Source organism: Syngnathus scovelli, chromosome 7 (assembly GCF_024217435.2).
Source record: "Syngnathus scovelli strain Florida chromosome 7, RoL_Ssco_1.2, whole genome shotgun sequence".
Classification (NCBI taxonomy): domain Eukaryota; kingdom Metazoa; phylum Chordata; class Actinopteri; order Syngnathiformes; family Syngnathidae; genus Syngnathus; species Syngnathus scovelli.
In genome coordinates, this window is record NC_090853.1 from 9,954,151 (window position 1) to 9,974,045 (window position 19,895).

Consider the following 19,895-nt stretch of genomic DNA (forward strand, 5'->3'; position numbering starts at 1 on the left):
TCTGTATGCTTTTAAAGTACAATAGAACAAACCAAAAATAATTTCAATGATACTAAATATATATATATTCAGTATCATTGAAATAATTTTTCCGACTTTTACACAAGCAGTTTTCGTGGGTGGTTCTGGAACGCAGCTCCTGCGAAAAACGAGGGATCACCTAAGCTAAATTATATATATAAATAAATTTGTGGAAATATATATATATATATATAATTTATAAATATATAGAATTTGTGGGGATATATATATATATATATATATATATATATATATATATATATATATATATATATATATATATATATATATATATATATATATATATATATACTATATATTATATATATTCAGTATCATTGAAATTCTTTTTCTGACATTTACACAAGCAGTTGCAAGATTTAACATCTAATTTCCTGCAACAGACAAAACAGAGTACATGATGTATTTGCACAACTTTGACATGAACATTGAATCATTGGTAAAGAGCACAACAGATATTATTTTTTGCATTAAACATGAGAAATCTGTTTTTTTATTTTACAGCATTTTATGAAGTTGCATTTAATGGTTCTGTTTGTTTGTACTGCTTCATAATGAAGTATGTGGCATCTATTAACAAATATATTTCTTTTGCCAAGAATGAGCCATCATGCCATAATTGTTCAATGTAGTAAATTAAACGAAGGAAGAAAATCCGAGCCTTCTCATCCACTGCCACATTTGATCATGGCTCATGTCAATTTCTGCACCTCCTCATACGTTAGTCATCTGCTTTTCTGAGGAGCTTGTGGTAGTATGACGAGTGATGCTGGTTCTGGGCATGTGGTCCTCGCTCAGTAAGTGCAAAATGTTGCACAGGGAGCGGTTCATGGTGTCTTTGAAGCTTCGGCCGAGACACACATAAAGAAGAGGGTTGAGGCAGCTGTTAAAGTATGCCAGGCATAGAGTCAAAACTTGGGCCAGATACACGGATGGGCTGTGAGGGGAATGCCGAGGGATCACCAAGCTCAAGAAGTCGACAATATGCAGGGGCAGCCAGCACAGGAAGAAGCTGAGCACCACGGCAACGATGACCCTCAGCGTCCGCTTGGAGCGACTCCTAGTGGATGCCACTTTACTGTCGGCTTTTCTGTAGACCATCAAGTGGCAGATGACGATGATGAGGAACGGCAGGATGAATCCAAACAGGAAGCGAAGGGTTGTGACGGCCCAGGCCTTCTTCACACTGTAAGCCACCACACACTCGCGCTTGTACTCGCCCAACTCGATCTCCCGAGTGAACACAAACTGAGGGATGCTTCCTATCAGGGCCAGACACCACACTACAACACAGCCCAAGACAGCGTACTTGGGTCGCCTGTTGTTGTGGCACCATATGGGCCAGGCCACCAGCAACCAACGATCCATACTTATGAAGACGAGTTGCAAGATGCTGCAATACATCACTAAATAGAAGAGGCCTTTGACCAATGTGCACGCTGTTGGGCCAAAGTGCCAGTGGTCATCGTGGGCAAGAGGCACCATGAGAAGAGGCAGCGAGAGGCAACACAGTAGGTCAGCCAGCGCAAGGTTGAAAAACCAGATGGATGTGACCGACGCGGGCATTTTGAATCCGGTCACCCATACCACTATGGAATTCCCAGGAACGCCAAATAAAACCACAAGGGCATAGAAGGTCAGAGCAACGACTTGGATAGGCTGAATCTTGGGCCTCATGTTATCGGGAAAATCGGGAAAAGTGAAGTTGCCGTCTGGAATGCTGATGTTATAGTCATAGATGTCACTCAAGTTAAAGAAGTCATCCATGATTGAGCTGTAAATTCAAAACAAAATGTTAGCTATGTAGCTCTCATAATGTGAATGCTGTCTCAAAACTATTTCAAGCCCCACAACTTTAGGAGACTTTTAGATCAGCTAAATCAGCATAAAAAATGAGTTCAGGCCACCATTTCTGATTGAAATTTGCTGTTGACCATTGTTATTCATATGCTTGTTGAACTGACATGCCAGATGCATTAAGCAACGTGTTGATGTTGCAAATTTTAAGCCACATATTTGACAAAATTTGGTCAAATTTCTCATTGTACAACTTTCAGGGCTCTCTGACATAAGAAGTTCAACTCTTCCATCAATAAACTGTAAAGTAGATGATCAAAACATTATAATCACAATAAACTCAATAACAGTAACTCACTTCTAAGTTTGAAATAAAGGCTTTCACAAACAATGTAAGTCTTCAAAAGGTTTAACTCACGGGTCACAGCAGTTGATGTTGGACTTGTGTCTTTACTAGGAGGAACTTACTATGTCCGTTTCTCCTTTTTCAATGTTTTATACCCCAAGACACACACACACACACACACACACGTCTCTATGTTCCCATGTTAAAAATAGTGACGTATAGTGACGTTCATGACTGGTCGGACAGAAATACCAGCTTCAGATTTAAATAATCAACCAACTATTAAAATTTTGATTTCTTTTTTTCAAGAAAATTTTTAATTTTTTACACCCATGGTATTTTACAGTAAAGAGCACTGTTTTCTGCAATTCAGAGAGTTTACTGCCCACTACAGTATCATTACAGGATGGATGGGTGGACAGACCAACAGATGGATGAATAGTTAGAGGGATGGATGGGTGGATGGTCCTTTTTCCATATGTAAGAGACGCATCATTTATACTCTGCAAAGAACAATGCAATGTGTAATGTAATGTATGACTATATTTTAATAGTGTGATGGATGTATATGTTTACTTTTCTTCTATAAAATGTAATAAATATTAATTATGTGAATCTATAAAGTACATATAATTCATGGATTGTGGCAGTAGAACAAAATGCTTTATTGACAGGTTTATTTTTATCATTTATACAGCGACACCATCATATGTATATAGTATGTACATAATATTCACAGGCAGCCTAGACACAAGACCAAATTAATATCCATGACTATAGTTATCACTTTTATCTGAATTGCTCTATACAAACAAAAGTTGTTGTATTTTTGTCAACATGATGAGTTCTCAAAACATGTTTGTGTTAGAATCTTTGACCTCATATTATGATGATTAATGAGTATTAGAACTTTGTCTTCTAAATATACACTGAAGTCAACAATGGGTTGAAAAGGTTTGGTAATAGAGTCCAATAAGCTTAAGGATCTTTGGGGAACAGCGTTAAGGGAACAAAATAATATGCAAAGCCAGCATGTCCTCTTATGGCACTGTGACTCACAGACTCATTTCAAAAATGGGAGTTAGGGAAATGAAACATAAGAACAATAACAATGGCTCTGAAATTTGAACAAAAATCAGACACACAGAAATGGTAATATTCCATGAATGTTTGCATTTTACAATTTATGTTTATGTAAAGATCTTCCTCAGCGTGTTGCCAAGTGTGTAGACATGTCCATTTATGGCTTCTTTGTGAGCTTCACCGGCTCTTTATCAGCACTTGAAAAAATACTCTACTTTCAGCATTGCCCTTTAGTCCTTCAGCTCATAATATTTCATTGCCCGGATCAACTTATTAATGTTTTCTCACGGGGTCTTCAGAGGTTTCGGTTGAGGGCCGAAACACAGCTTGGTGGAAGTGTGGGAGTGTCATCTTGAAACGCATCCGATTGTAGGTCTGTAAAACAGAAAATTGGAAAAGGACTGAGAGAAAAATGAATAAATATTGGAATAAACATGGCATGATTTCATGAGAAGCTGAAAGACAAATACATCATGATACTTTGGTCAACCCACTTCTGCATGATTTCATGAAAAGCTGAAAGACAATTTGTCATGATACGTTGGTCAAGCCACTTCTGCTTCTTGGGTGAGTGACTGGACTTCCTGAGTCCACATCAGAATCCATTCCATTACGTCTTCACCCTCAGCAATTAGGTGTGACCTAAACCCCCCCTCGATGTTTGCACAAGACACGGCCATTGTGGAACGATAAGTCATCTTTCCAGCTGTAAGATGTAGAATCTTTGACCTCCACATCAGTGTGAAGGAAATGAAAGGGATTTTTGGAGGAGTAGCCGCCCCCACATCCACTACCCCAAATCTATCCCCTCCTCCAATTTTCATCAGCGTAGCTGTGAACACAGTCCAAAAGTTCCTTGGAGTGTGGTTTTCCCGGGATTTTACATGGGCTTCCGCCAACAGCATGAAGCCGCAGTTACGGCTTTATTTCCTCAAGAGATTGAGGCGGGGCAGCTTGAGCTATCCGATTCAGACATAGTGTTTATGATGGAGAATACACAGATTGTTCTCCATCACATTTGGCACAGATACTACGCTGCTCCTTACAGAAAGTCTGCCACAAATTGCAAAAGGGATTACAAAAAGCAGCTTCCCTTCCAATGAAAAGTTCTCAATAATTAACTCTTACATTTTTCCTGTAGCAGTTCAGTCAGAATTATACTGATTCGGAGATCAATATTTCCACACAAGTTATGGGAGAAAACATTTGACATTGTCTGGCCTTTCTGAAGTTCTTAAAAATTAAAAGATGGCCCGTCATAATGGTGGAGAATGTGGTTATCACATGTGCCTCACAATTCTAAGGCTCAGGGTTCAAACTCAGCTCTGGCCTTTCTACGTATATGGAGTTTGCATGTTCTCCCCATGTTTGTGTGTGTTTACATCCTCCAAGTTTCCAGAAATATACAAATTGAACACTAACTTGTCAATCGTTTGGAATGTGAGTGTATCGCAAATGGGCTTTCGGAGTGGCTGGGCGAGGTGTACCCGCCTCTCGGTTCAAAATCTGCTAGTTTAGGCTCCGGCTCATCTGTGACCCAGATAAGAACTAGCAGAATGCCACCATAAAATTAACCCTAACCCAAAGCTCAATGCATCCAACTCACCAATGAGTGTCAGTCCTTGCTGTTGGCTCAGAATTACTGATGTTCTCTCCTCCTCATCCTCCTCTCCCCAGTCAGCAATATTGGCTGGGGGAATGCACTGCTCCAAAAAGAGGTCTTCCTCATCCTCATCCATGTCCATGTTTTCCGGGGGCCAACGCAGTTCTCCGCTCTCCACCTCGCTCACCTCAGTGGGCTCCACAACAATGGAGGGTAGACGCTCCCTCTGGTGGTTCTGAGCCAAGCTGTTCAGAGATGTCTCAGGGCCCAGCACTACCTCTACTGGGTCAGGAAAGATCTGGAGGAAATGAATGGGAGCAATTGAGCACTTAGGACTAATAATTTAAAGAAGTTTAGCTGAGAGTGGAATAGAATTTGGAATAAGCCTTGTCATGTCATAACAAATACGCTTAAATGTCTTGGATAAATTTCACACAAGAACGGGGAGAACATGCAAATCCCACACAAAGTTCCGAGCCGAGACTCAAACGTCATACCTCAGTCTGTGAGGCTGAACCACATTCTCCACTGAGCCAAATGAGGCATTTTGGAAATACGCATTTCACATGACCAGAATAAAGATAATAGGTACCTGGAAAGGCAATCGTTGTTTCTTCCTTTTCAGATCTTCAGAATCCTGACCACTAAGCTCCTCCATCCCTCTGCAGACACAACAAAAGCACTTCTGTATACCAAAGTAGACTTGTGTGGACCATTAAAAACTGTCAACTTACTTGATGTCAAAACCTTAACAGAAAATAATTTACCTCCTGGTGACCATACCATCACCAGCTTAAAGCAGCACTAAGGCTCATGGACGTTTCTAACAACTTTATGAGATCTTAGACATAACCGCAACCATTTTCCAGAAGTCACGTGATTATAAATTAAGCTTAAAAACCTTCATAATTTGACGGAATGTCATTCTGGGGGCTATTCGGAATCCCCGAGAATCCAGAACTGGACTGGAAAGAAAATGCACTCGCTAACCCAAAACTGTGTGGTCCAAGTTACATTCCTGGATTAATGACATTTGCAAACGTTTTGGAAAAAGCTCCTGCCAAACTATTGTGTTTAACACATACTTCAAAATCTGTCTGGAAATGACATTTCTCCACATAGTCCTTGTCAAGCATTTACATTTGATACAAAAGATGATCATAAACGCTTTCTTGTGTTTTAAGCTAAATTTTGGCTGTTCTCAGGCTCTATGTTCTCTGGTTTACGGTCACTCCCACGTATCTAAAGCTCCCAGACTAAGTGAATTATGTGGCTGTGTCTGCGTGTGTGTCATCACATGGTGTCTCCTGTAACACACACGCACACACACACACACAGTCACACACACACTGCAGATTAGCGCAGAGTCAAACAGATATTTGCACAAAAATGGATTATGTCTGCTGCTGCTCATAATTCATGTTGTGACAGTGAGCCATGCTGAACACATGGACTCCACGCCCTCCTTATGAAAGAGAGGGTGGGAGTGTGGCCGCTGCGTTTCATCTGCCACCAACCATTTGCTGCACTCTCCAAATGTGATAGTTGATGCGAGACATGCCAAGGTCCCCTGTTATCTTTAGTTCACAAAGATTCCTGCTGTGGATCCCACAGTGTGTTCAGTGGACGCTTCAAAAAATCTTTCACTCCAGCTTCAAATAACTTTGGGGTGTTGATAAAAACTGAGAGGGGGATTAAGAAGGACTGGCAATGTGCTTGAATCCTCTTTTTTATTTCCCTCACTACTTGATTTTTCTCCGTTTTCTAATTGCTTTCTCTCTGTCTCATTCCCTGCTTAACTCGTACTTTGACTCAGAGTCATGGCGTAGCATGCAATCTGTTAAAATCGTGCCTACGCCTTAATGACATCTCGGCTGAAAGACAAATCTCATTTCAGTGTTACTTTATATAGAAGCTGCTTTGGACTCTTTTGGAGGTTTAGTAACAGCAAGATTTAGCTAAGGCATTTTAGTGAAAATAGTTTCTTTCACAAACTGTTTCCTTTGCTGCAACTGTAAATGGTCATTGTGTAATAGTCTACACAGTAACTAAAGTGGTAAATATTATTCAATGTATGGGCATGAACTGATGTTAGGGGGGGGAAATCTGTTTATTTGTGACTATGAATAAAATGCATGCACTGCACAAATGTAAAATTTTGTCTCATGTACATTCAGACGAACCATTTAGAGATCACTTTTTATATGAATTTTTTGGCTCATGACAAAATAAATGTAATCTGAGCATCTCCATCAATCTATGGTGAACTTCAGATGGTTATTCCATCCAACAGAAACAAAACAGTAACAGAAACCTGATGAGCATTATTAGCATGCTAACATTGTAGCTGCTTGCAGACAATAACAACCGGTCACACAGCTCTATCTGCTGGCCAGGTGTTGCATAGCATCCCCACTAAAGGGAATTTACACAAAATTGCATGGTGGCATTAAGTTGTAAATCCATATTGATTATTCATGTTTGTCAGTTATTGTAAATGTGTACTACCTAAAGATGCAGGTATAGGCCATTCAAAAAGAAGAACAGAGTTACCAACCATAATATTAGGTACACCTGCATAGCAGCTGCAAAGCAATGTGCTTTTACCGAGCCCTGGCGGAAAAGGGGAAAATCTGCAAGTGATTAATGCCACACACACACACACACACACCGCACACACACACACACACACACACACACATACACTAATAAGGTTGATATTTCCTATGAACTTCCACTTCGACCTTTTCTCTGTCAAACTGACCTTCTGCGAATGGGGAACCTGCATGCTGCATTTGTTGTCAAGTTACATTTAATTATATTGCAAAATCCAAATAAAACAACACTGGCTAAAAACCAGGACGCTCATCTGTTCTCATCCTAGCCGGATCAGCTTTGGATGGGACGTTGCCATTTTTGACCCATTTCTGGAATGCGTACAATCCAAGCAAATAAAATAAAATCTGATATGATGTCGATGACAAGAGTGTCACACTAAGCTGTTTTAGTGCCACCTGGGATGGAAACTTACAGGAGCTATTATGAAGAAGCTTAGCCTCCATGTAATCCCCTTCATATACACTCTCTCTCTCTGAGTCTGAACACCTGTGCATTTCCACTCACTCCACAATCTTGTTTGCACGGCCAAAAACAGAATGTGGACCACAACAGTAGCAGCTAAGCTTGCTGAATAAAAGACATTGTGCCAAGACTAAATGCGCTTCAAATGCTGCAAGATGCAACTTGATTTTTTTTAGTTCATGGGGAGGACAAGGATTTTATTCACAATGTTAAAATCTACAGAAAATGAACACAACTCTCAATAAGCTTAATGGATATCGGCTTAAAATACTGTGTATACAGTATTATTAACAAAGGAAAATGGCAGCCTAGGAGTGCTGCAATAAAAATCATTATCTATATTGCCAGGTGTAATATTAAAAAATATATCACTGATGACCTTTCCAATTCAGGTTTAAATAAAGTTAATTATGAAAATTCTGCCTCCGATAAAAACGCCTGCACTTACCCTTCATTTGCTGTCAGGTAACAGTCTTCTTCTTCTCCATCTTGACACAGATCCACTGTGGTGAAAACCGTGGGTGCAGTTTGCATAATGGGGGGTTCCGAAGGAGGTGAGCAGCTCCCACAGCATTCCCCCTCTGCGGAGCGCTCAGTAAGTCTGTTGGTGTCCAGGACGAGGCCTGGATGCGGGTGTATCACACCCTCAGAGATGCTCAAAAGATGAGGATGCAAGAGGTGGTGTGCCTGAAAGCCTTGCTCCAATTAGAACAAATCCTGTTTCACTTGAGGAGCCTCAGTGTAACTTTGGCAACATGTGCTCCCTTCAAACTTCCCTCCTTGTGACTTCGTCCTCCCTCTACCAGCCCGACCCACAATCAGGCTTTGGATTAGCGTCTCTTTCGATTACACCGGCTTGATGGGTGACGTCAGCCAGGCTTGACAGTCCCCTCTGATGAGTTGGCACAGTGCGTCGTGAATGCATGTGCAAGGGCACAGATGGCGGGCACTATTGACAAACAGCAAGTTACATGACTGTTTGAGTGTAGCTCAAACTTTTTTACAATTTGTGATGTGTTTACGTTGTGTTTAAGAGATTTTTTTGTCTCATTTTAGAAATCTGAACTTTGCATGCTGCTGCGCCATCAGCAAATTTAGACTTGGTTGAATCATGGAATTAGCTCAGGGATCAAGGGCTCAAGCTTGAGGGGGGGGAGAGAGGAATATATAACAGGCACCGGTGACTGATAAACAAACAGAGTTCTTTTGACAGCTGTGTGTCAACCCTTCTGTGGGCTGTACATGGAACTACAAGGCAGTAAAAAAACACAAAGTAGACTGCTTTTGTCTGTGTCCTTTTTTTTTTTTTTTTTAATGTGAAAGGTTGATGGTGGGCTAGTGTAATTGATACTGTATGTTTATCAGATAAAAGTAAAGTATAAGTAAAAGGAGGCAATGTGGCTTACAGACAGTCTCTTTATATAGAAATATAATATTTTTCATGGTGAGGAAATACTCTATTTAAAGTTTTTGTAATATTTTTATTCAGACTGAAAATTAAACAGAATTCCCCATTTCAAGAAATTATAAAATTCGATATTGGAAATAGGCGGCTCGGTGGCGCACTGGGTAGCACGTCCGCCTCACAGTTAGGAGGGTGCGGGTTCGATTCCACCTCCGGCCCTCCCTGTGTGGAGTTTGCATGTTCTCCCCGGGCCCGCGTGGGTTTTCTCCGGGCACTCCGGTTTCCTCCCACATTCCAAAAACATGCTTGGTAGGCCGATTGATCACTCCAAATTGTCCCTAGGTGTGAGTGTGAGTGCGATTGGTTGTCTGTCTCTGTGTGCCCTGCGATTGGCTGGCAACCAGTTCAGGGTGTCCCCCGCCTACTGCCCGATGACGGCTGGGATAGGCTCCAGCACGCCCGCGACCCCCGTGGGGACTAAGCGGTTCAGAAAATGGATGGATGGATGGATATTGGAAATATATTGCGTATTATTCTCAACACTGTACAGAAATTAGTTGGGAATTGGCTTTCCTGTGTTTTTAATTGATTTGAATAATGCATATGTTTATTTTACAATCTATTTAAGAAATTAACTTTCCAATCAATTTCAAATTAATGAGATACACCCCGAAATGTAGATGAGAATAATCAAGCACGGTACACCTCACGAATTTAACGTTGCAAGGTTTACCTCCAGCCACACAGAGACGCTGTCTGAAAACCAAAAGACGCAACAGACTAGCGCGCATGCGCGCTTGTGTGTTTTCAACGGGTGGTTTGTGTTTGCATCTCAAGCTTTTAAAATACAGTTTAACGTTATTGAAATAAATTTAGATAGTAGTTTTTTCTTGCCCTTAAACAATAGTCATTCCAATGGATTTGGAAACCGGTACATACGAGCCAGGCTTTGTTGGGATCCGGTTTTGTCAGGAGTGGTAAGATTGTGATACGGAAAACTAGCTAGCAACTATGCTGTTGTTAAGTGGAAATATTAATCGAGATGTTATCTTGTTGTATTTGCTTTATTTCAGTAACAATATGTTGTATCCGAAAGAAGATAAGGAGAATCGTATCTTACTCTACGCGGTAAGTTTATCAGATGTGTTAAATTGCTTCTTGTTGGTACGATAGCTTAAAATCATGTGGAAATCAGACCCCATGGTGATTCCTTCAGAAACGCACAGGGTTGCTCGTTGGTCATAAAAATATCAGTAATTGCCAGGAATTAATTTACCACTTTTATTTCTAATCTTTGAAATCATCTCACAGTGCAGAAATTGTGACTACCAGCAAGAGGCGGACAACAGCTGCATATATGTCAACAAGATCACCCATGAGGTTGAGTAAGTATGAATTCTGTTGTATTTTTTAACAATATATTAATGGGTGTTGAAATGAAGTGAACAGTTTACAGTACTTGTATTTTCTTGTTTCAAGCAACCGTCCGTTTTTAAATGATGTTTCAGTTTACGTTACTTAACGCTGTATCTATTTTTCATTAATGACTTTCTATTAGAATGTGTAATGTTCCAGTCTAAATGAAATTTGATAATTGCTTTAAAAAGATACTGGATAAAAGTGTTGTACAAAAAAAACCCGCCAAAAGCAAAGAAACTCCGTATAGAGAAAATTAAATGAATACAATCAAAAGACAGGGTTGTCTGTCACATGTAAGTATTACTTATAGGAATACAAAAGTAATCGTAAAATATAACTAAATTAGGATGAACCCTGCCTCTCGCCCAATCTCAGATGGGATAGGCTCCAGATAAGTAGTACAGAAAATACATGGATAAAATTTAAAATGAATCATGAAATTCATTGGCACTGCAGTGAGGCTAAAATGAAGGAAATGTTTTCAAATGTACATGTGCTAGTTAAAAATGTCAACATGTGATAACATATGCAGCAGATCAGTTTATTTAAGGCTGCAAAAACTTATTTATTGCTATTCCCTGTTAACCCACATTAATCCTCTCTCCCTTTTCTGCAGTGAACTGACCCAAATCATTGCTGATGTATCTCAAGATCCAACGTTACCACGAACAGAGGACCATCCCTGCCCTAAGTAAGTTTTACTACTGCGCAGTGCTCACTCATTTATACTGAAATGAAAAGAAAAGAATACATTCTATATGAAATGTGTTTGTTTGTTTGTTTGTTTGTTTGTTTGTTTGTTTGTTTGTTTTATGTTTTCCATCTGTTGTGCTTCATGATAATCAGACTTGCATATGGTGAAATGTTTGTGAATTTGATTTTTTTTTCCTCACTCCCTAAAATATATCTCGTGTACACATTTTTCTAACATTGAGTTTCATTTGTACATGTTGACAATGTACATTTGTAATCAATAACTTTCGCTTCTGGGAATATTTTGTGGTATAGTGTGCTCTACAAAATATTCCTATTTTATAATTATTATTTTAATATACCCATTAATGTTACGCACTGTATACTGTACATTCATTCACATGTTTCATTAACCTTCCCTGGCCACTAGAACACTTTGCCAAGTTACATATCATCAAGGGATTACTAAAAGATAAACACTTCTAAAAGATATGCATATATACATATGACAAAAGTTTAGACATCGTTGTCACAAAACCTTAGAGAAACTGCAACATTTCCTCAAGAGATGAAATGATGGGCAGGACAACTCATGGTTGCTTTCCCATGTCAACGCACCTTACAATTACATGAGCAGTTTCTGGCTGAGAAGAACATAGTCATGATGAAACAACCTCCCTACTACGCTTTTTTCATTCACGTGTGTCAAGGGAATAATTAAAAATATAAAGATATGGACGACATCAAGCACACCTCTTGTATGCATGTGTGTGTGTTTTATTTAATATATATGGTTTATTTGATATATTTATATACATATGGAATGAAAAATACAGATGTATCAGTGAATGTTTGCATGTTATGACGCTGGGTTTGCGCCGGTCTATCCCTAGGTGCGGTCACAAGGAGGCAGTGTTCTTCCAGTCACACAGCATGAAAGCTGAGGTAATCATTTTTTGCACATTCATCTCCTCAAATCAATACTGTATAAAGAACTAATTGGCACAAATTTATCAAACGGTATTATTTTTGTTATTTCCTATCTTGTAAATAAATTGTAAAGAATTACAGGCTATCCAATGGAATATGTTTGTGGTCTGTAAGTGAAGTAGTCTTCAGGAGTTCAATTCTAACCATACATTGTGTGTCTCCCAACACAGGATGCAATGAGACTTTACTACGTCTGCACAGCTCCTCACTGTGGACATAGATGGACAGAATAGTGTGCATGGCAACTTTGTCAGACATCCTTTGAATATAGTTGTTTTATTTGTTCTTTATTACGAGTTGTCATTTTCAGACAGTTTTGTTATCAATACAATACGTTGTTTCCAAGACAGGTGTGTGTCATTTTATTGACAGAATCAGAAATTCAATGGTCAAGTGCAACAAGTAACTTCTATAAAATCGCACTGTTCACATCGTACTGTAGTTGTACAAAGACAATAACTTTTATATCATTCTTGAGCTACTGTCCGAATGTTGCCAAATAACTTGAGCTTAAAGTGGATTTGCACTCAATTAAGTACACCATCACAATGCAAGTGATCAGCCATTATGTATAATAAAAATCAAGCTTTTACAGACATCAAATTAGCATTCATTTCTTCTGAGGGACTCATCAGCCTGCATGGACACCTTAATTGTGCGCTTTGTGAAAAAACGTGCTCCACTGAAATCCACTTCCACTATTTTAGTTACCTTATTACTTACAATGGGAACATTTTAGAAACAACTTTCAGTAACCCCTCGAGCTTGTGTTTTTCTAAAGTCAAAGTGATTGCTTGTGCTGGTATAATACATTTTTTGATGTTCATGAAAAAAATGAATGTGTGAGTGGGTGCGCGCCCGCGTGTGTGTCTTGGACGGAATTCATCTTTTTTTTCCGGAGTGTGGGGGTGGTGGCATGAGTTACACGGTTGGCAGCAACTGTGCAATCACTGTGATCATGCGCATTTGCTCGTGCGCGCTGCTTTCCCCAAAAGAGGTTCCACTTGAGCTCCCGAGCCACTTTGTCTTGATCCTCACCGCACGTCTGCTTGCAACCGCGCTCTTATATATCGTCATCCCAAACATGGAACCCTCCAAGATTCCGCACGGTTTTTGCCTCAAATCTTCATTCAGCATCAGTAACCTGTTGTGGAAAAACCGGGAGACATCCAGTCATCAGGATCGGAGCGCACTGGTTGATTCTGAACCAATGAGGAATGATGAAGACGAGAAAAGTTGCCTTAAAGCCGACAAACCTCCATTTAGTTACAACGCTCTTATCATGATGGCCATTCGCCAAAGTCCGAACCGACGTCTAACCTTGAGCGGCATCTACGAGTTCATCATGCACAACTTTCCCTTCTACAGACACAACAAACGTGGTTGGCAAAACTCAATACGGCACAACTTGAGTCTGAACAAATGTTTCGTCAAAGTGGCGCGCCATTACGACGATCCGGGCAAAGGAAATTACTGGATGCTGGACTCGTGCAGTGAGGACGTCCTCATCGGGAGCACCTCGGGGAAACTACGGCGTAGGATCCCACTTGGTACCAGGACTGGTACCTCCTTTGCATCCAGGAGAGCTGCGGTTCGGCTGATGTCCACTAGCTCCTTTTACTGGCCGCCGGTACCACCCTTGATGCCGCTTCCATCATCAGTGCGTACCTACCACTTGGAAACAGAACATCGCGTGAATGCGCACATGCACTTGTCTACGTCGCCTGTACACACATCACGGGGAACTTATACAAGCCCCGGCGGTCACACAAGCTTCGTGAAAGCGCGCCAGGAGCAATTTGATTTTGGATTCTGCTCCGAGGAAAACGCTTGGCAACGAAAATTCTCTACATCCATCCCAACATGCACCTGTTGTCTCCAGGATCAACGTTCTTTTGGCATGATCTCAGGGCAAGCCAACTTCTTCAAAATACCGTGTGGTGACTCAGAGTCAGCTAACAAGACGTCCCTCGGACAGTCTGTACCTAGTCACTCTGACCTGGGAAGAAGCTGGGATGACCTTTGCTCCCTTCGTCTAGGAACATAGTAGATGCAGGAAACAGCCTGTGAGCAAGAGCATTTGATACAGTCGGACATAGAGTTTTAAAGCCATCAGTAATTCCCAAAACAAATATTTAATGCTGTTTCCCTATGACACAAATTTGTTCAATGACATTTTTATAAATTTGTTGTCCACCTCGACTCCACCTAGGTCCTAGCCTGTGTGTTTTTCTGCTAGAATTATTTTTATTTGTAAAGGTTTTGAATAGTTCTACAGATTTGTTTTTGCTTTAAGTAGGCTACAGTGTATACATGTTTTATTAACAATACAAAATGCTACAACTTAATGCTGGGTTTACAAACATTTGTATAGTATATGTTTAGACAACAATAACACACCTAAAGCAGCTGAAAACCATTAGTAGGCTTTTTACCTTTTCTCCATAATAATGAATACTGCATGCTATAAGCTATGTCACTTGAAATTTTGAGGTGCAAAACTAAGTCAAATCAAGAAATATAACAAAGTAGTCGAACAAATAAAGCATGAAGTAAACAACTTTCCACATAAAATTATACTTGTTGCTGCCAATTGTAAAATATCTTTAAGGGAGGAGCATGTTAGAAAAGTTATTAATGTAAGTATGCGTGAGTAAAACCAAATCTGAAATGGATAATTTAATTTGCAGTTCTTGAATACAGAATTTATTAAACTCTGATCAATTGATTGATAATACTTATTTTATGGTGTATTTTACTACTCACTAAAAAGCTCTTTTTTTTATCTATAGTCTCACTGCTGAGCAAAGAAGGGCTTTCAGAGGTTATTGTGATGATTACAATTTGAAAACATATTTAAGGTGCATGTAAAAATGGAATAATAATATGACATTTTGGCGTGGACATTCTGGTGATTGCGAATCGTCTTTAAATTATTTGACTTCAGTTTGAATGTTTCATCCAAGTTTATAATGCTATAAATATTAATTTGAACTGTCAAAATAAATTGATATTAGATTACAGCCCTTAAGCACATTATTTTTGTTTTGCCCATATGCCAAGTGTTTTTCATTTAACCTGTAAAATAGTATGAAGTAATGATGTTTTTTTTTGTCGTTATGAGTTTGTATATTCATCAATATGTTAACTACCCATAGAATTACTAGTTACATTTATTAAGATTATGCCTGAAAGAAATTCTTTTGGGTGGACGAAAACTGTTAACGGTTAACCTGCATGAAATACTTACGCTGTATAATAGTGAGCAGTCATATCAGTCTGAATAAAGCACATTTAAAATGCAGTACTGTGTGTGGTTTTTGAGTATGTTTTTACAGTTTGGGGCTCATCTCAGTTGGTTACTTCAATAAGGTAACTAGTTGCAAAATCTAAACACAATAAGATGATTGAAGCGCACTGAGCTATTTTTGGGGGCCTGCTGAGGTCCACAGTTGATCTGGCTGTCTTTTAGCAGAAAGCTAATATCTTCATGTCTCATGCAGGTAATCTCATCAGAAACACTTCTCTTCACACACACTTTTCACAGTTCTTAAGCATACCTGCAGGCCGCAACCATGACAGCAAGCACGATAAAAATGAATTGATCAGTTTTAGCAAACATCTTCTTCAGCATATTGCAGGTATTTTCTCTAATCCTAACATCAAATATCACACACTAGTGCAATAAAACATATTGACGTACTTCACGTTTTGCCAGTTTTACAAACGATCCTTGGTTTACAAACTTGACGCGTCAAGGTTATGAACGTGATGAACTAGTTTGCATATCAGCGTTAAAATGTCATTATGTGACACAAGACAAGTCCAATTAGCCTTTTACTTTGCGTTTTTATTTTTGCTGTTTTATATTTATGGCCTCGAAGTGATCTTCACACAAATATGTACCTAATGTATGTAAACATGTAGTTATGTCATACTGTGTTTGACATAGGAGAACATTGCTTTCCAACCTTTGTTGAAAGGACAGAAAAAGATCAACATGGCGGCTTTTGGTGTTTTATTTTAAAATTTAATTGGATTTATTTTTATTGTAATTATGTCACACTGAGTTTGACATAGGAAAACATTGCTTTCCAACCTTTATTGACAAGAAAAGACAGAAAAAGCTCAACATGGCTGCTTTTTTTTTAATTGTATTTATTTTTCTTTTGCTTTTGCTCTTTGATTGAAGAAATAAAAAAAAAATTGAAATGGTGACGGAGTAAAACGACCCGGAAATTGTGTAAATTCCAGGCGCGGAATACCCGGAAGTAGTTCTTTTCCACGCGAGTAGCAATCGTTGTACTTACGAAGGGAGTCGGAACGTGAAGATTGCATTTTGGCAGAATTCATTAATTAGCAATCATGTGAGTATTTTGGTCTGTAAAAATCCGGAGACGAGCGCGTGTAGACTATACTTGTGTTCTAACAGCGCTAACAATGTAGCAATCGTCGATAAATGTAGCAACGCTACCCACATTAGCCAAAGCCATTTAGCCGGTGTTAATCTGCCCTTTGTATAGCAATTAAATATATTTATAATTCCATACTCTTCTGATACGTATGCGCCATTCATATAAATGCTTAACCTCCACAATCAGATAGTTTCCCCTCCCGAAGCAACTTTCACACACGGGAGCGACAAGATGCTGTTTTTGCTCACATGCTAATATGGTACGCTAGTGCTGCTAATCGTACTACCTTAGTAAATAATGCAAATGTTTTGACCGTGTGGAAGATTGCATTTATGACAATGATATGTATTGGGAATTGCCAATCGCTTAATTTTGATTATATTTATTTTATTATTAGTATTTATTATTACACCTGCAAAATGGGGTGTCTACATTTCAGTTTCAGCTCTTTACGTCATCGTCAGTCATTGTTCCTACTCGAGCTTTGTTTGTCGAACTTTTTACACTAAGTAACCAACTCAACTAATTCTTAGCCCTGCAAGATAGGGTTCCTATCTCCACTAGCATTTTAATACGTTATCATAGTTCGCCAAAGTGGTCGTCAGAACAGAGGGAGATTTTATCCCAGAATAGTGTATTCATTCTAGAAAGCTGCGCTATATTAAAATAAATTATTGAATTAAAATGGTCAAAGTACAGTAATTCAAAAGTGAACAATGTTCACATGTAAAGCAATAAATTATATAAATAAAAATAATAGAGTACTGATACCACTGCCATTTTTTATATATAAAGTCCAGTTCATATCATTACAGGTAATTGTGAGCAAAGATATATATTTTTGGGCACACAATGATTTGTTGATGTGTCAGACCACCCCATTGTAGTGCCAACTACTGGCAAGGAAAACTGTCAAGATTTTTTTTTTTTTGCCTTAAGCATCAGTGCTTGTCTCAGCAGCATCCTTTAGTACCCAACACTGGTGTCGATTAATTTAGATATATATTCTATTACAAAAATGTTATGCTTACAATTATACTGTCATACACTGATAGTAATCATCAAATGACTCTAGTCAATTGAATTTATGTTTTTTATTATCAAGCTTCAGTGCTACTCTGATACAGTATGTTATCTTTAGTTTTATTTATATCAATTATTTATTGTAGGAGTTTGTTAACCAAGCCCAAGTCAGAAATGACCCCAGAAGAGCTCCAGAAACGTGAGGAGGAGGAATTCAACACAGGCCCCCTGTCTGTGCTGACCCAGTCGGTCAAGAACAACACACAAGTCCTCATTAACTGTCGCAACAACAAAAAGTTGCTCGGAAGAGTCAAGGCTTTTGACAGGTATTCAGCAAAATGTGGCATTGTGTTGTTGTGGAGTAGAGTGATTTTTTTACGTCAGACTTGAGCTTTCTTTTGGGTTTTTGTTGATCTATGTTTCAGGCACTGCAACATGGTCTTGGAGAATGTGAAGGAGATGTGGACTGAAGTTCCCAAGAGTGGCAAGGGAAAGAAGAAGTCGAAACCAGTAAACAAGGATCGCTACATCTCTAAAATGTTCCTCAGAGGAGACTCTGTTATTGTTGTGCTGAGAAATCCGCTCATCACAGGAAAATGAACTTAATGTGAATTGCCACCAGGGTCTGTCTCTGTCCCATTTTTCCATGGAAACCTTTTAGTTGTTTGCTGTTTTTTTTTTTTTTTCTCGCAACTCAGAAAACCTAATGTCCAAAGAAAATAGGGCTTTGGTTTGTCTACAGAAGGCTATTATAAGGCTACTGTATTTTGCATTTTGATAATAAAAATGGTTGTCATCATAACTCCAATTGCATGTGGGTTTCTCATTTGTTTCCCCCCCTCTTAATTCTTTTCATAATTTCTAAGGTGTATATTTGAATGTATTTATTTTTCAAACTGTCACTCTATCACTATTTTAATCACTTTGTGTATCAGAGATGCAATGACCCTACTCCCACAGTCACCAATTCCCTCTGCCCTGACGGAATCTTATGTGTCAGGCTTGATTTCAGCGGGTAACGCTCAATCAGTGACAAACTGCCGTTTAAAGAGTTGCTGCATTATTTATGAAACCAGATGTGCTGAGTGTCACTTCACGCCTTGTCTGGCCTCTTGGTTCATAGTCTTAACAGCTGAACAGCATGGTTGATTTTCAAACACACACTACAATATAGCAACAATGTCACACATTATATTGACACAATATAAGATGAGGTTGTGCTGAATGAAGGCAAACTACCCATTTCAGACTTTGTAGATGGATTTTTTGGGGGGAAGGGCAAACAAACATTTTACTGAAATTACAAGGTTTTTCCCCTGCTAATTCCTTCATAACCTAAATTGAACAATACTTTGTTACATTTGATTGTCATAATTTTCCATTGCTTCTTATCTCAAATTGTTTTAAAGTATACATATTGCATTAAAATTCAGCGGCTATTGTGTTATGATGAGATTAATATACAAAATGTTTGCCATCATCATGACCCATCCTAATGACAATGCGGCCCACAATTAAATAAACTTAAACACTTTTGCTCTAGAAGTACTTCAACTATGGCAGTTTGCATAATTTCGTCTTAACTGTATGCGCTAGCACACTTTATGTGAAAATAATTTACTCGTTTGTCTCATTTTTACATTTTTTTACCCTGTAATATTTTTACTGCCCACTGAAGTAATTGATTCTTGTGTTTGGCATTCCTCGAGGTCTCTTCAACTCCCCAGATTTGGTGTGGTGAGCAAGCATCCCTGAGCAGGAAGGAAGATGTTTTATTCAGTAGGTAAGTGATAAGAAGGAGGGGGAAGTGTGATTATGATAGCAATCGGTCAGGCATCGATGCCCGAGCAATGTGAGACCCCACCAGGGCATTAATGGTCGCAGCAACCCGAGCCTCTACCACAATTTATTTCCAAGCAGAACCACAGTCCAAGTGTAGGAGCCACCAGAATGAGGGGATGATGTGTAAACATACAAATACTTACTTTTGTGTGATGG

General features: G+C 39.1%; 5 protein-coding genes across 5 annotated transcripts; 3 read left to right on the forward strand and 2 right to left on the reverse strand.

Moving 5' to 3' along the window:
• Positions 1 to 392: 392 nt before the first annotated feature.
• On the reverse strand, positions 393 to 2,341 carry c5ar1 (complement C5a receptor 1). The gene is made up of 2 exons (XM_049726447.2): positions 2,258 to 2,341; positions 393 to 1,816 (listed from the first exon to the last, which is right to left on the reverse strand). Exon 2 carries the CDS (start codon positions 1,807 to 1,809, stop codon positions 757 to 759), a length of 1,053 nt encoding a protein of 350 aa, XP_049582404.1. The 5' UTR covers positions 1,810 to 1,816; positions 2,258 to 2,341; the 3' UTR covers positions 393 to 756.
• A 485-nt stretch (positions 2,342 to 2,826) lies between these two features.
• On the reverse strand, positions 2,827 to 8,786 carry lbhl (LBH regulator of WNT signaling pathway, like). The gene is made up of 4 exons (XM_049726451.2): positions 8,401 to 8,786; positions 5,464 to 5,533; positions 4,875 to 5,169; positions 2,827 to 3,643 (listed from the first exon to the last, which is right to left on the reverse strand). The coding sequence occupies exons 1-4, from the start codon at positions 8,484 to 8,486 to the stop codon at positions 3,564 to 3,566; spliced, it is 531 nt and encodes a 176-aa protein (XP_049582408.1). The 5' UTR covers positions 8,487 to 8,786; the 3' UTR covers positions 2,827 to 3,563.
• Positions 8,787 to 10,111: 1,325 nt separating this feature from the next.
• Positions 10,112 to 12,806, forward strand: polr2i (RNA polymerase II subunit I). The gene is made up of 6 exons (XM_049726458.2): positions 10,112 to 10,334; positions 10,431 to 10,485; positions 10,669 to 10,742; positions 11,393 to 11,467; positions 12,363 to 12,414; positions 12,630 to 12,806. The coding sequence occupies exons 1-6, from the start codon at positions 10,273 to 10,275 to the stop codon at positions 12,690 to 12,692; spliced, it is 381 nt and encodes a 126-aa protein (XP_049582415.1). The 5' UTR covers positions 10,112 to 10,272; the 3' UTR covers positions 12,693 to 12,806.
• Positions 12,807 to 12,963: 157 nt separating this feature from the next.
• LOC125972624 (uncharacterized) lies at positions 12,964 to 15,745 on the forward strand. The gene has a single exon (XM_049726445.2). It carries the CDS (start codon positions 13,298 to 13,300, stop codon positions 14,504 to 14,506), a length of 1,209 nt encoding a protein of 402 aa, XP_049582402.1. The 5' UTR covers positions 12,964 to 13,297; the 3' UTR covers positions 14,507 to 15,745.
• Positions 15,746 to 16,694: 949 nt separating this feature from the next.
• On the forward strand, positions 16,695 to 18,705 carry snrpd2 (small nuclear ribonucleoprotein D2 polypeptide). Its single transcript, XM_049726101.1, has 3 exons — positions 16,695 to 16,826; positions 18,044 to 18,223; positions 18,323 to 18,705. Coding segments are annotated over exons 1-3 (357 nt in total). The 5' UTR covers positions 16,695 to 16,824; the 3' UTR covers positions 18,498 to 18,705.
• The last annotated feature ends 1,190 nt before the right edge of the window (positions 18,706 to 19,895 follow it).